The following is a 16584-nucleotide window of genomic DNA, read 5'->3' as shown; positions in this document are numbered from 1 at the left end:
GGGTTAAAAAAGTGAGTATCGGTGATTTCTCTGCTACGGCACAACACTTCCTGCTTCCTGCTAAATTGCAACTTGTGATCGGATACTCACTTTGGAGTGACAAGTGAGTATCCAATCACAGTCTCGTTAACGTGAGGCCATCTAGAAGGTCTTACTGACAACAACTCGTGATCCGATTGGCTATCGCAATTGTCTATCAACTGTATGTGGCTGTTCACTTACTGTGCACAGACGTCCGCATTGTTGATTCTGAAGGCCCCGGGCAGATTTGGTACAGCATGGCAACATAAGCTAGCTGAATTCTGATTGGATACAAACTCTAACCTAAAAACAAGAAGGAGCATAATATGACTTGAAGAGAATATGAATACTTTTAGATATTTAGGGAAAGTAAACAAAAAATTACTTTTCTTTAATTATGATCATGGTTTCTGGTTATGTTAGGCCAGCAGAGAAGGCCTTGCTGGCCTTGTTGACCCACCCCTGCACAAATCTAATCGGGCAATAGTCCCAGAAGAGCCTTGTAAATAAATTATACCAATGACACGGTCTCCTAGTGGACAGAGAAGGCCATCCCACCCGAGAGTACAAGTCACAGTGGTGTGTCATGGCTCTACAGTTTGTGATGAACCTCAAAGAAGCATGGTAAACACAGTCCACCATCTGAAGACAGGAATGTGTAGCATTCATATAAAAAAGATCATTATAATCTAGCACAGATAAAATGTGGCAGAGACAAGGCACTTTTGCACACCAAAAGAAAAACATCTCATGCTACGGAAGAAAAACACCCAATTTAAGTTTAAGTTTTTTCACCAGTTTATCAATAAAAGGTTTAAAAGTGAGAAAGTCATCAATTAAAACACCAAGGTATTTATATTAATCCACCACTTCTATGACATTCCCTTCAAGAGTGGACACTACCGGGGGAGTTTGAGGCACCTTTCTTTGTTTGGAAAACAGCACAAGTTTTGTCTTGTCAGCATTGAGAACCAGTTTTACGTCAATAAGCGAATTCTGCACAGCGACAAAAGCTTTCTGCAGGGAATTAACAGCCTGTTCAACAGATGATCCATTATTACCGTATTTTTCGGAGTATAAGTCGCTCCGGAGTATAAATCGCATTTTTTGGGGAAATGTATTTGATAAAACCCAACACCAAGAATAGACATTTGAAAGGCAATTTAAAATAAAATAAATAAAGAATAGTGAACAACAGGCTGAAAAAGTGTACGTTATATGACGCATAAATAACCAACTGAGAATGTGCCTGGTATGTTAACGTAACATATTATGGTAAGAGTCATTCAAATAACTATAACATATAGAACATGCTATACGTTTACCAAACAATCTGTCACTCCTAATCGCTAAATCCCATGAAATCTTATACGTCTAGTCTCTTACGTGAATGAGCTAAATAATATTATTTGATATTTTACAGTAATGTGTTAATAATTTCACACAAAAGTCGCTACTGAGTATAAGTCGCACGCCCGGCCAAACTATGAAAAAAACTGCGACTTATAGTCCGAAAAATACGGTAGTGCTTCTCCCGGGGTTCAAGCCTCCCCGTCTTTAAAAGCTGGTGACACAGGTTTATAACTTTAATCGAGAGTCCTTGAACACACCTCAGTTATGGGCAATGAGATGCAATGATAAAACCTATATACATAACTTTCTCTTATGCTGAAACAAAGATGTATTATGTTTGTCTTCTGTTACCTCTTCTTGTTCCAAAATGTTGGTGCTGTGTATAAATGCTTCTGAGCTTTGACGACGTTATGACATCTGTGTTGAGTGAAATGTTTGAAGCTAGCTTTGCCGCTATCCAGGTGGAACTAGTTGTTTTTGATAGAGGATGCAGTAGTCTTAGATATTTTTAATTTGATTCAAGCAATAGTATTATTGAACTTCCATGCCAACATTTATTTATTTATTTATTTTTAACATTTCTGACTCCACTTTGACATATTTGTTTTCAGCCCAAGCATTGCCAATACCCATACCCAGCTCGCTACATGCACAAAAACCTAGATTTTTAGAATTTGTTGTAGTTCTTTTCAATCAGTACTTGATCCTTGATTATAGTCACCACATTGTGTTTTGATGTTTGCGGCTTCATGCTATTGCATTTTTTTAAAGCCCTTTCTATGTTATTTCTGGCCTAATTTAAGCATTTTATAAAATAACTAAATTAGCAAATATCAATACTACGGTAGTATTGGCCACTGGGTGACCAGTCAGTACAAAATCAGATTTAGAATCAAAATCCGGATCAGAATCAGATTCATTGGCCAAGTATGTTACACACAAGGACTGTGATCTCTTTGTTTAATGCAAGAAACAAAGAAACAGTCAACCGCAGTACCATCTTGGTATGTAAACAAGATGGAAACATTAAAGAACATAATAGACATTAAAGAGCACAGACCTGATGCAACCAGTTGCCACTTTAGAAGAGTTATTTCTACTTACAGCTACACAAGTGAAACACAATGAAAAACAAACAAAAAACAGAGCAATAAATAATACATGTTGCACACATACGATTTTAGCATACAGAGACAAACAACAAAACAAAGCAGAACAAAACAAAAACACTGACATCCTGTCCACTGCAGTGGCCTCTGCAGTGCTCCACCCCACCGGGGCAGCAAGGCCAGAAACAGGTACGACCCGACAAAGCAACCAAGAGAGCCGACCCTGTCCAAGGCTGCCCACTAGCTCCTGGCCAAATTCCAGTCTGCGCGGATGATCGAGAATCCCGTCCAGAGAGACCGAAGTGTCTGATACATGCTCGTTCAACCAGGGCTCCGTGAAGCTTGTCCATGCCAGCGTCTCTTCCTCCGCATCTCCTCCGGTTTCTCCATGTGGACTCCGGTGTAGCAGAGAGCCAGGAACTGGTCTCCCGTGCAGACATGGTCAAGACTCCCCATGGCCGATAAAAAAGTTTACAATAAAGCACCAAAAAAGCAGCAAAGAGGCCACAAAAATGCAACACCTTGTTGCGCAGTCCCGAAGGGGCCCGATCTAAAAGGCAAAAAACACATAAAAACAAAGAGGGAACATCAAGAACACAAGAGCACAAAGCTTCTGCAAGAATTCAGCTGCGATACAAACAGTGGTGCTATCTTAAAAAAATAAAAAAATAAATACATTTAAAAAATAAAATAAAATTAAATTAAATAAAAAAATAAATAAAAAAATAAATATATATATATATATATATATATATATATATATATATATATATATATATATATATATATATATATATATATATATATATATATATATATATCCACACACATCTTTTTTTCTATTATGTCTACTATATTTTAGTTAAGCGACTGTAAAAGTGCTAAATGTTGAAAATCATATTTAGAAGATCGAAAACTGTTTTTTTTTAATGCTCTAGCTATAAAAAATATTACATTTATGAATTAATAATCCCTACTTTGTGAAAATTAATTTACCATGGTCAGGCCCAGAACCAATTAACAGTGATAAACTCAATATAAATATTTTGTTAATCTTATTTTAGAGTTTTCTTTTTTTTTTAAACAATGCATAATTAAAAAAAATAATTTGTGAAGTCAGGGATCTGAAATCTCTGCGGTAAAAATAATGTAATATGTAATAGTTATTCCATAAATAGTTAAAAGGTAATAGGCGCACCATGACAAAAGCAAATGTATCAAGAATACTGCACGATAATTGAGAGTGATGCAAGGACAGAGGCTTAGAAGTGTACAAAGTAAAGTGAACATGCATCATAAATGAATCTTTATGGGGAAAACAGGATAGGTTGTACCTTGAATTTATGTGAAAAAGCATATTTTTGATGTGTCTTCATAACTGAAATGTGGAGAACAGGCCAAAATGTGTGCGCATGCGTAGTAGCTCACCACGCCACATGATTTTGAATTATCACTTTGCCGTAAATGCACGGACAAAAACCGGAAATGGCGTTTAGTTTTTAAAGTATCAAGAGCAAATCCTCAACAAGAACATGATTTCATGAAGTGAAAAAAGAGCACATTTTTCCAACTCAACATTTAAATGTTAGCTTATTTTATTTTTATGCACATTTTTATTTCATTTTATTTCTGCTTGTATTTATTTTATTTGGGTTTTTATCGTTGTATGGTTTCTTTTTCTGTTATATGGATCCCTGGAATAAAATGACTACTACTACTACTTAATGCCTTGAGTTGGTCAACGGCTGATTTTTTTGAATAACAAATAACACTTGTGAACAAACCTTTTCAAGAATAAACGCAATGTTCTCAAATGCATTTCAATATTTTTCACGAATGTGATTCCTCTTTTATTCTGAAATCGCCTGCGGAAGTCGTTGCCGTGGATGTTTCTAGCCTAGTTGTGGTTAGCTGCAACCCAGCAGCGGCGGCGCAGCATCAGAGCGCCGATCCCCCCTCGGAAGGGAAGGCGTGTGATAACCGTAGCGTCGTCACACGTTAAACGTTTGTATGATTTTTTCTTCTTCTTCCTCCTCTTCTTCTTCTTCTTCTTCTTCACTTGGCCAACTTCCAGCCGGATACAAAAAAAAAGAAGCTCTCCGCCTCTCAACCAGCATGGGTTAGACACGCCGCGACCCCGTGGAAACGTCCACTTTGTGCACTTGGAAGCGAGGATGGGGGGACTCGGACGTGTTCACACATCCTGACAAAGACGGCGATTGTAAGGCAGCATTTTGGGGATTTTTGCAGCCTTTTGTCGCTCCTTTTTATTTTTATTTTTAGTTGCGGTCAACATCACGCGTGTGTGCCAGACGTGGAGAAATGTTGGCAGAATTGCTGTGCAGCGCCGTGGCTCTGGTCCTGTATGTCAACACTCTGCGTGCAGATTTCTGCTATGATGACAGGTACTTGCGTGGACACACGCCACTCACACTCACGCCACAGCATCTTCTCTTTTCCACTCAACCGTGGGGCTTTTCACACCTCCATAGGTTTACAGTGCATAGTACAACACAGCAGTGATTGGAGCTAATAGGTCATTATTGTCAATAGGAGGTCAGGTACCCCCACTATCCTGCAAAGTTATTCCGAGTTTTCCACACTATGTGGAAATAATTGATCTCTGGAGAAACAAAACCAAAAAAAAATCACTTGCAATTTCAAAATGTGCAGCTGGAAGGAACTTTTAAGCATCTGTTTAAAATAGAGTCTGTTGCCACTCTTCAATGGAAACCATCATTTTTTAAAGGAAAAATAGGAGCATTTGATATTTGATGGCTGAGTGGATATTAGTTAGTGCCTCAGGCTCTTTTATTCCCCATGCACACTGTGATGTAGGTCAGAGACTTCGTTGTCGCTCTTGCAGCCTTGATTTTTTAAAAGTGATTTGATAATAACCTGGAGTTATTTTAAGCAAATATTGAGGGGATGTAGAAAGTGGGCATATGTGCATTCCTAATTAGTTTTGTTTTGTTTTATTGGAACATGCATACGGGGTTACATTGATGGAAAGCGCTTCTTTGCAGTTCACAATTCGATGTCTGACAGGGAAGAAGCAGCGCTTATTCAATCCCACTACTTTGTTCGCCTCCTGTATCCTGTGTCCCTACACACACACGATTAAAATTAAAATACAAGGTTGTAGTGTACAATGTGAAAAACAAACTAATTCACTGTACAGTTAAAACAATTACCCTCATCACAATATATATATATATATTTTAACATTTTCTATTATTCTTTTTCTTATTTTTTTCAAACTTTATTTTCATTTACGTCTTCTTTTCAAAATATTTGTTATGCTTTGTTTGTTTTTACCAGCAAACATTTAAGCCTTGACTTGCGAAGTATGGCAGAAGCTGTGCAGGAAAGAGTGAGGGGATATTAAGATGCACCCTGCTTACATTGCAGACTCCTACCTAGAAAACTCTTACACAATCACAAGGTGCTGCAACTAACTAGAATGTATTTATTGGATCTATAGTGGATTTATTGTATATACTTTTAACTTTAGAGAAATAGTTTTTTAATTGCAACCTAAATTGAAAGTGGTTTAATGGCACTGTCTACAGGGAAATAGCGATTGTTGGAGCTAAGAATCTGAGAAAGGCGCTGTCATACAAGTAAGGATGGGTACCTTTCACATTTGAACTAATACAGTACCAATTCTCGGTACCTAGGAATTCAATGGTCCCGATTTTTGGTTATTTTCTGTGTTAAACTATTTTAATTATTTAATTAAAAAATCAAACTTTTTAATGTAACATTTAAAAATGAGCTGATTATGACAGATGTGCTTTCCATTTGACATATCTTGTTTTCTTATGATAATTCCGAATCTCATTTGCAAGTATTATATGTGGATTTTACATACAGTTGCAATTCCAAGATGTTAGATGGCAATTGTGTATAGACCAAAGTGTGTTACCTAGCCAGGAAGTACTCTAGTCTTATGTTGTGACATACGTGTTTATACTCCAAGTATTGTAATTATTACACTCCACCTGTTTGATTGTAACGTGCATCTTAGTTGTAGTTTTCATTACCAATTTCGGAGGTGTTGAAATCACCATGTAAAATCACTAATGCAAATCACTGGCATGTAAATGGAAAAGCCAATGTAAATTACCATCAAGCCAGTGCTTTTTGGAAAAGTGGAGCCTTACTTTACACTTAAGCATTTTTTTAATCAGACATACTTGCTTTGTTGGCAAGGTAAATTGCAATATTACCTAGAGGCAGTTTGATGCTTGAGTGATTGTTTCCTCACCAAATGTTTGATTTGTTGAATGTTTAGTCAGTGACATTGTGAGCAACGATATCGAAATATGGCACAATTTGCTTTTGTGTGGATCGGTACTCGGTAGAACTGACATCATTTGTTCAGTGCCTGTAAAAGTATTACATTTGGTACTCATTCCTAGTCAGTTTGCTCAACCTTTTCCAACAGGAAGATGCTTTGACAAAATGTGATGTTTAACTACATATCTTTGTCGAACACTGTAAACCAGGGGTCACCAACCTTTTTAAAACCAAGAGCTACTTCTTGGGTGCTGATTAATGCGAAGGGCTACCAGTTTGATACACACTTAAATAAATTGCCAGAAATAGCCAATTTGCTCAATTTACCTTTAACTCTATGTTATTATTAATAATTAATGATATTTACACTCAATTGAACGGTTTAAAAGAGGAGAAAACACGAAAAAAATGACTATTAAATTTTGAAACATAGTTTATCTTCAATTTCGACTCTTTAAAATTCAAAATTCAACCGAAAAAAAGAAGAGGAAAAACTAACTAATTAGAATCTTTTTGAAAAAATAAAAAAAATAATTTATGGAACATCATTAGTAATTTTTCCTGATTAAGATTAATTTTAGAATGTTGATGACATTTTTTAAATAGGTTAAAATACAATCTGCACTTTGTTAGAATATATAACAAATTGGACCAAGCGATGAGGTGGCGACTTGTCCAGGGTGTACCTCGCCTTCCGCCCGATTGTAGCTGAGATAGGCTCCAGCGCCCCCGCGACCCCAAAGGGAATAAGCGGTAGAAAATGGATGGATGGATGGATGGACCAAGCTATATTTCTAACAAAGACAAATCATTATTTCTTCTAGATTTTCCAGAACAAAAACTTTAAAAGAAATTCAAAAGACTTTGAAATAAGATTTAAATTTGATTCTACAGATTTTCTAGATTTGGCAGAATGATTTTTTTGAATTTTAATCATAATAAGTTTGAAGAAATATTTCACAAATTTTCTTCGTCAAAAAAACAGAAGCTAAAATTAAGAATTAAATTAAAATGTATTTATTATTCTTTACAATAAAAAAAAATTATTTACTTGAACATTGATTTAAATTGTCAGGAAAGAAGAGGAAGGAATTTAAAAGGTAAAAAGGTATATGTGTTTAAAAATCCTAAAATCATTTTTAAGGTTGTATTTTTTCTCTAAAATTGTCTTTCTGAAAGTTATAAGAAGCAAAGTAAAAAAATGAATGAATTTATTTACACAAGTGAAGACCAAGTCTTTAAAATATTTTCTTGGATTTTCAAATTCTATTTGAGTTTTGTCTCTCTTAGAATTAAAAATGTCGAGCAAAGCGAGACCAGCTTGCTAGTAAATAAATACAATTTAAAAAATAGAGGCAGCTCACTGGTAAGTGCTGCTATTTGAGCTATTTTTAGAACAGGCCAGCGGGCTACTCATCTGGTCCTTACGGGCTACCTGGTGCCCGCGGGCACCGCGTTGGTGACCCCTGCTGTAAACTGTATGTCTTTAACTATTTCTTAATGTGTAAAACTGGATTTAAAATTGGAGCCTCTCATTTTTGTGAATTTTTTTCTTGTATATTTTCTTAATTTCTACAGTTCTACTATATACTGTATGTTTTTTTTAGTGGGCCCCCTTTTTTTATGCAGGTTCATGTACTTTATTTTTTATATGAAATATATCCCCCCCTATTCTTTAATTTCAAATGAGTCACATTAAAATATGTACAAAAAAGTATTTGTGAAACAGAAAAAGTCAAGGCTGCGTTGACATTCTGTCTATATGCGCTCTAACTCTGCAGTGTACAGTAAGTGTACACATTGACATATGTACTGCGACTGTTTCAACACAGCCAGAGGATACGGTTTAGTGAAACAAACAGTACATTAACACCTTCCATATAAATACGACCGCTGTAATTCCTTTACAACCCTGCTAACTGCTCTGTATATACAACACTTCCTGCAAAAGCAAAAAAAAAAAAACCCTTTTCCTAAGGCAAGTTATTCTGCTGGTGTAGTGCTGTGTTTGCAATCTGGGCTCGAGAGGAGGCTCAGGCGCTCCTATTTTAAGACAGATGTTGCATGTCCATAAAGCCGTCAAGGGTTGGTATCAGATAGGTTAGAGGTGACTGCTGCAGAGAGCCAACAACCTTCAAGTTTTAGTGTAAAACCGCACGCCAAACCCTGATTGGTCTGTGAAGAGATGTTATTTATTGCCTCGTGAATGGTGGGCCAACATAGCACGGGGCTTCTCACACAAACCCTGCAATCCCCGCCAAGGATTTTTCAATATTTTATTTGATGTGTCTTTACGTTTGACAGGTTGTTCTTTGCAGGCCCTCCGTCAACCAGCACTTTCTGTTTTTAACAGCACGTGTTGGGCTCGGGCTCGTAATTAGCAGCCGTCTCCTGTCCCCTAAGGCTGCATTGGTGGTGAGAGAGGCGGCTGGGCCATAGATAGCTCATTTGTCAAAGTAAAACAATCCCAGACCCCCGCAGCGCGGTTACTTGTTAATGATCGGGATGATTTTGGAACGCTGGCAGCACGGTGAAACAGGGGTTAGTGCATGTGCCTCACAATACCAAGGTCCTGGGTTCAATCCCTTGGTTTTTCTGTGTGGAGTTTGCATGTTCTTAGCAACATTAAATTAGCCCTAGTGTGTAACTGTGAGTTTTGTCTGTCTATCTGTGTTGACCCTACGATGAGGTGGCGACTTGTCCAGGGTATACCCCGCCTACCGCCCGAATGCAGCTGAGATAGGCTCCAGCACCCCCTGTGACCCCAAAAGGGTCAAGCAGTAGAAAATGGATGGATGAATGGATGGATTTTGGAACGCAAATGGAGGAGGCTCGCGTGTGAAGGATGACATATTCACCTGCACGGCCACAGCCTGCAGACAAGATAGAATTGTAGACTGCTTTGCATAAACACATTTATTTTGTTAAAAGTCGGCTTTAGTGGTTACACATTGATTTGGAAAAACCTTTCATATTCCATATTAAATCCAGCTGCACAATCAAGTACAAGCCAATAGGAAAAGTCTGCCTTTACAAAGAGAATAATGCATTTTGGAGTGCTATATTATTGTGGTTGCATTGTCACATGTACTCTACTTATTGTTGTCACTTGATAGTGTAAATACAAAGCACATCAGACTTTTTAGGCACTCTATAGTGCACAATTTTTTTTTTTTTTATGTCAAAAGTACATACAGTAATGAACAAAAAACAGTCTCCTGAAGGTGCCGATATACTGCATTTGAATCACCGATGAATCATTTTGCAGTGAAGCTCAACTAAGTGTGCATTTAGGCCTGTTCACTAAGAATAAAACAATTTCCCAAACTTGCCCCGTTATTTAATTGCCCTTTTTCAAAATGAAATAATGGAGGGATTCTAGCAAAAAACTTATTTCAGGATACAGTGGTAAGTATATTAAAACAAGGTGGTGAAGGTTGAATGGCAGATTGGTAAATGTAGGCACTAGACAACTGATCTCTGTGTTCTGTGTGTCAGAACAAGAACCTCCTTGATCTGTCAACATATTGAATCTGTTTGTGGCAGTTGGTTGTGGGTGGGAATTATGAGGTGGGGGATCCATCCATCCATCCATTTTCTACTGCTTGCTTCTTCTAATTAGCTTAGTCTGCCCTGAAACATGTGCATTTACAGTTATTGTGATGGACGGTGTACATTAGGACAGTGTTTTTCAACCACTGTGCCGCGGCACACTAGTGTGCCGTGAGATACAGTCTGGTGTGCTGTGGGAGATTATCTAATTTGACCTATTTGGGTTAAAAATATTTTTTGCACAACAGTAATTATAGTCTGCAAATTATGGGTTGTTGTTGTTGAGTGTCGGTGCTGTCTAGAGCTCGGCAGAGTAACCGTGTAATACTCTTCCATATCAGTAGGTGGCAGCCGGTAGCTAATTGCTTTGTAGATGTCGGAAACAGCGGGAGGCAGCGTGCAGGTAAAAAGGTATCTAATGCTTAAACCAAAAATAAACAAAAGGAGTGCCCCTAAGAAAGGGCATTGAAGCTTAGGGAAGGCTATGCAGAACCAAACTAAAACTGTACTGGCTACTAAGTAAACAAAAACAGAACGCTGGAGGACAGCAAAGACTTACTGAGGAGCAAAAACGGCGTCCACAATGTACATCCGAACATGACATGACAATCAACAATGTCCCCACAAAGAAGGATAAAAACAACTGAAATATTCTGGATTGCTAAAACAAAGTAAATGCGGAAAATATCGCTCAAAGGAAGACATGAAACTGCTACAGGAAAATACCAAAAAAAAAAAGAAAAAAGCCACCAAAATAGGAGTGCAAGACAACAACTAAAACACTACACACAGGAAAGCAGCAAAAAACTCAAAATAAGTCACGGCGTGATGTGACAGGTGGTGACAGTACACCTACTTTGAGACAAGAGCTATAGTGATGCATGCTTGGTTATGGTTTAAAGTCGTATCCAACAATCCGACTTTTTACTGTCAACTGAGTTTCATTTTTTAATGATTTCTGCTGGTGGTGTGCCTCCGGATTTTTTCAACGCAAAAAATGTGCCTTGGCTCACAAAAGGTTGAAAAACACTGCAGTAGGAGACTGAGAATCTGTTCAGCTTCTTTTTATGTAAATTCTCCTGAACATGAGTAAAACGCTGCAGCACATAATTGACTTGTGCTGCGTTCCATTTACCTTGGAAGTTGCAAGTCACAGCTGGGAATGGCGTCACAGCGGAGTTGGGAGCTTTCCAGTTACGAGGTCGGAAATCAAGATGACCACATCCACTACAGCTATTTTTGAGGTTGCTTTGTCTGAATATAAACAATTTATGGGAAAATATGCACTCTTTCTGCAACCTTCAATCACGGACACACAAAAGCTATTGCTAGCGATGTAGAATGTAAATATCACATGAATTAAACGCTACAGTGACGTTACCATATTCAAAAGTATAACAATACATTGTACATGGCTGATTTACTGCGACAAAAACTAATCAGAGGTGCTAATAACAGATTTTATAGAAGCAGATATCATTGTTTACGTTCAGACCAGCCATCTTTGAAACAAACTCAGACGTGGTGAGAAAGTTCGTACTTTAGGGGCGTTCCAGTTGTAATTCCAACTGTGAACTTGGAAATTCCGTCTTTCCAGTACAAATGGAACACACCTTCAGTTGCATTGTTTAAAATGCTCCAAAGCTTCACTGATGTTAAAGGTGTTAATTCCAACCGCGCCGTTCGAATTGGATATGTCTACCTAGCCACACATTCTTGTTTCAGCGAGTTACAGTTCAAGGTCAGAAACTGTTGATAAATGATAGATGCGGTGAAGTATACGCTTGATGTGGCGAGGTTGGACTATGTGAGGATGTGTGAAGGTTGCGGGTCAAATTGAAGGATGCAGCCTTGCTTGGCAGAGGCCTTTAAAACCACTGAAAAAAGTAGAGCTTTAACCCTAAAGCTTCATTACAGAATGGCGACTTGTCCAGGGTGTACCCCGCCTTCCGCTTGAATGCAGCTAGGATAAACTCCAGCACCCCAGCTACCCCGAGAGGGACAAGCGCTACAAAATGGATTGGCTTCATTACAGAGGCTGGGATGATAGCTTTCACTAGGGAATAGCAAATACAGCTAATACAGTTTGATACAACACGGTCCGATATAAAGCAATGTTCTATAAAATGCGGTTGTTCCATGGACCCCGAATTTCCCCCCGCTTTTTTTTTTAAACAGAGTCAACCGCGTTGTTTTTTTAACAAATTATTAACTATCAACACTGCATCGACCCAACCCACACACTTTAAAGACAGAGTCACGCTACTGTTCACTGTCAACAAGACAGGAACTCACAAACTTAAATCACTATGCTTTGGTTAGACTGCAAACCCCCGCTGTTTTCACCGCATAAATCAGGATAATTTTATTGTATTATTTAAAAAAAAAAGGGTAGAAAACGTTATATATATAATGCGCTGTCGAGAATAATCCTATTTACGACCGCATTTATCGAATTTTGACTGTACCTAAGACTGTGTTGTTTGTACAAAGAGTCATTGATTTAAAATCAATTACATCAACTATTGCCTTTTTTGTTTGTACAGTGAACTCTGAGTTACCTACCACCGTTCATTTTGAAGCATCGCTTTTTGACATTTGCGGATTCCGAGATCTCCCGCGACACAATGCATCTTAGAATAGATAAATTCCCTCAAGGCTCGCCTGCCTCATCGTTGCCCCTTCTTTGGCCCCTCGTATCATGGCAGTGGTCTGTAACTCTACCCTGAATGATGGACTGGTTAGCGCTGTGGTTCTGTTGAGAGCCCAAGGGCGGCAACCCAACAGTCTGAGCATCTCCTCATTTTTCCCGGTCTGGATTTCTCTCTCTCCTCCCTGTAATTACTGTCCTGCCTCCATCTCTCTCTCCCTCCTCCCTCACTATTCGATGTCTGCCATCCATCTAAGCCTTCAGGGCCTCAGGCTCCGTCATCTAGCGACTGCCTGCAGATGGTCCTGTGTGGTTTTTCTCCCCTTGTGTAGCTTAAAGAGGACGGTTTGATGTGGATGGAGAGGAAGCAAAAGAGCTATGTCAGATTTTATATCGTTGTTTGTTTGCCAGGATGGAGACATCAGAAGCCTGAAATGACATATGCAGATCACATGCAGCAATGATATCAAATGTAGGTTGATGAGGGATGTCACAGGAATCTGTGACGTGTTGTCTACAACCTCAATAGACGACCAATAGACATTTACCGTGATGCATTCAAAGTAGGCAATTAAGCTTGTGCTTCACTGCAGTGTTGTTTCCTCCATCTCTTTCATGAGCAGGCTTGAGTGTCAGCGCTACTTATTAGCCAGCAATTAGTTGTTGGGTTGGTTTTAGTCAATAGGTCACAGTGAAAATTAACACCTTAACGCATAAACATATGGAAGAAATATAATATTGTCATGTTGAACATTTAGGCCCCGTTCACACCGTAAGGTCGGATGTCCAATTCTGATTTTTTTGTCAAATCTGATCTTTTTAGTAGTCGTTCACATTACAAAAAATTGTGATTTCTAATGTGAAGGCAATCTGACCCGCATGCGGACATGACATCAGGACGTCGCACGCACTGCTGTATTTACGTTAGTAAACATGGCTTCCACGCCAGTCGGTCTTGGTACTGGCACATTTGTGGCAATTTCAAGGATTTTGTGCAATCAAAGCGGTAGATAATGGATGGATGGAATCTCAACATTTTCTGAACCGAATTATTGCGCGTTGATTATTAAGAAGGTTCCTAAATTATTATTGTCACCTGTTTTCTGCCTTGTCAACTATTTATTTTGAAACCCTCTATTTTGGTGAATAATTATGTCGCTTATTGATTTTTGATGACGTTCATATCGGATGGATTCGACGTGAGCGCAGTAGCCTTCACATTGAGGACGCATCACATGTATATACGATTTATATCCACATACAAAAGAGCCCTGGGTCGGTAATGAACAATTTGGAATTGCAGTGTTCACACGAACATTAAAAAAATCAGATACAGGTCGCACATGGGCAAAAAAATGGGAATGGACTTGCAGTGGGAACAAGGCCTTAGTTATCAGAAAACGTTAAAAATTGGACTTTCCAGCCCAATATTTGCTTGCCAACATACATCCAGTTTTGTTCCATTTTTTTCAAAATAATTCTGTGGTACATTACATGACCTTGCCTCACAATATTCAGCATCTCTTGAAATGTCCTTCTTGAAAACGGTTTTTCAAGTATATATCTGCAACCTAATCAATGTTGTTGCTCTCCTTTGGCAATCGTGGGTTAAAAAAGATTTCTCTACTAGCCAGTGTGGCTTGTTACAAGTGTGCACAGCGCTTCCGGTTTCAGCTGATTGGATACTCACTTGTGTGAGTCTCAAGTGAGTATCCAATCATAGGAGATGTTAAAGTCACGTTCACTGTTTCAATATGTGGCAACCTATAAGGGCTACTGTTAACAACTCGTGATCTGATTGGCTATTACAACTGTCGATCAACTGTACAGGGTATGTGCTTTGTTTGCCTAGACTGCACAGACCTCCGTGTTGTTGATTCAGAAAGCCTCCGGCAGATTTCATACATCGCTGTCTACAAGCGAGCTGAATTTGTAAATACAACGGTCCAACAGCTAAAAGCTCATGCTTCAATCTTTAATGCAAAGTTTCAAAAGGCACACATATGACTCAGACAGACAACAAAGAATGTTGTCCGGTCATGTATTTTGTCATTATAGACTCTTTTACATCCTACATCAGGGATATTCAACTAAAATGTTCCAGGGACCACATTTCCAGAAAGCTAAAGACCAGGGTTGGTCTTCTCCCTTCACTATTACATTTATTTTGAAAACCTGCATTCTCTGTAGTAGAAATTGGTTGTTTGTCTATTTATTTTGTTAAGAGTTACACATTTCAGAAAAAAATAACCCCTATATGTAAAATACAAGTGTCCACAGCAGTGGACACTGGCATTTAGGTTAAAACTGGTCCAAGTTCCCTTATACAACACGAGTGCTTTAGTGTTTTTATTGTATTTAATTTGCAGTTATACACTTGGTTTCTCCACCAAATATGTGTATTTATCTGACCACTGAATATTTTGCCACTTACTTACGTCTTCCATCCACTCAGTGATGACAAACGGATCTGGAAGTCGGTTACCGTTCGCCAAAGTTACTTTATCCATTGAGTTTTCCCGATATAGTGTTGCTAATCCCATTCCTTATTCCTAATCCAAAATGCGTCGTCACTGTTTGCGAACAGTAGAAAGGTCTATACTTTTCGTAAAAGTAATTTTTTGTAATGTTGTACTTTTGGTGTACTTTTTTGTCTTGTGAGCTGAGTGTATTGTCACACCCCTAGTCCTAAATGATGGTGCTGTTTCCGCAGAACATTATTCTTGAATATTAATAAATTGCAAAAAATCGACAGTGCGCCTTATAACTCGGTGCGCCTAATGTACGGAATAATTCTGGTTGTGCTTACCGACCTCAAAGCTATTTTATTTGGTACATGTTGTAATGGTAAGTGTGACCAGTAGATGGCAGTCACACATAAGAGATACGTGTGGACTGCAAGATGACGCCAGTAGACAACACCAAAAGTTGAAATGTTCCATTGAAAATGTAGAACATTACACACAGCGCTCAAAATCTGTCAACCTGTTATCGTAGTCAGGCGTACTGTGCTTCAACATACAGCTCTTATTATGGTGTGTGTATAAGGAAAATGCAAAATGGCACCTATTAGCAGACATATTATCTTTTGTTATGGGGCGTTCATCCTCCACTGTTGCCATTTCTAATATAAAGTAGCGTAAGGTCAGTAGACTCACTATTGGAAAAAAAACAAAAAAACTACGCTAACGCTAAAAACTACCTGTGTATTGGGTTTATTAATTGACCCATGGAACTTTAGTTATTAGAGAGTTCCGGTCGGACGGTTTTTCATGGGACACATTTCCGGCCTTGCACTAGCGATCCATGAATGAAGGGATGCTGCTCAGTTATTGATTTAGTTAAAGTCTGAGTGTCATTAAAACAGTTAGCTCGGCGCATCCTGAAGCGACAGTCAGAAGACGACTTGAAGATGGTCTGTAAAACATAATCTATGCAACATTTGGACCAAAGTACCACCATTACATGTTATGTAGACCACAAGGAAGTGTTTTAAATGTAGAAAAAAAAAAATCATAATATGACCCCTTTAATGCGCCTTAAAATCCTGTGCGCCTTTTGTATGAAAATAGGCCTGAATAGACCCACTCATCGGCA

The 16584-nt window shown here is 38.4% G+C and overlaps 1 protein-coding gene across 2 annotated transcripts in view; it reads left to right on the top strand.

Moving 5' to 3' along the window:
* Positions 1-4315: 4315 nt before the first annotated feature.
* Positions 4316-16584, top strand: part of tmtc2b (transmembrane O-mannosyltransferase targeting cadherins 2b) — a 220694-nt gene continuing 208425 nt past the window's right edge. The window contains exons 1-2 of one of the 2 annotated variants that reach the window (XM_062036009.1): positions 4316-4704; positions 4767-4888. In XM_062036009.1, the coding sequence (XP_061891993.1) occupies positions 4806-4888 (83 nt within the window). In that variant the 5' untranslated portion in view covers positions 4316-4704; positions 4767-4805. Of the gene's footprint in view, positions 4889-16584 lie in introns of both variants that reach the window. The other variant, XM_062036008.1, reaches the window with a different exon arrangement.

The sequence above is a fragment of the Entelurus aequoreus genome, linkage group LG24, assembly GCF_033978785.1.
Source record: "Entelurus aequoreus isolate RoL-2023_Sb linkage group LG24, RoL_Eaeq_v1.1, whole genome shotgun sequence".
Classification (NCBI taxonomy): domain Eukaryota; kingdom Metazoa; phylum Chordata; class Actinopteri; order Syngnathiformes; family Syngnathidae; genus Entelurus; species Entelurus aequoreus.
This window is presented reverse-complemented; position numbering and strand designations above follow the sequence as displayed.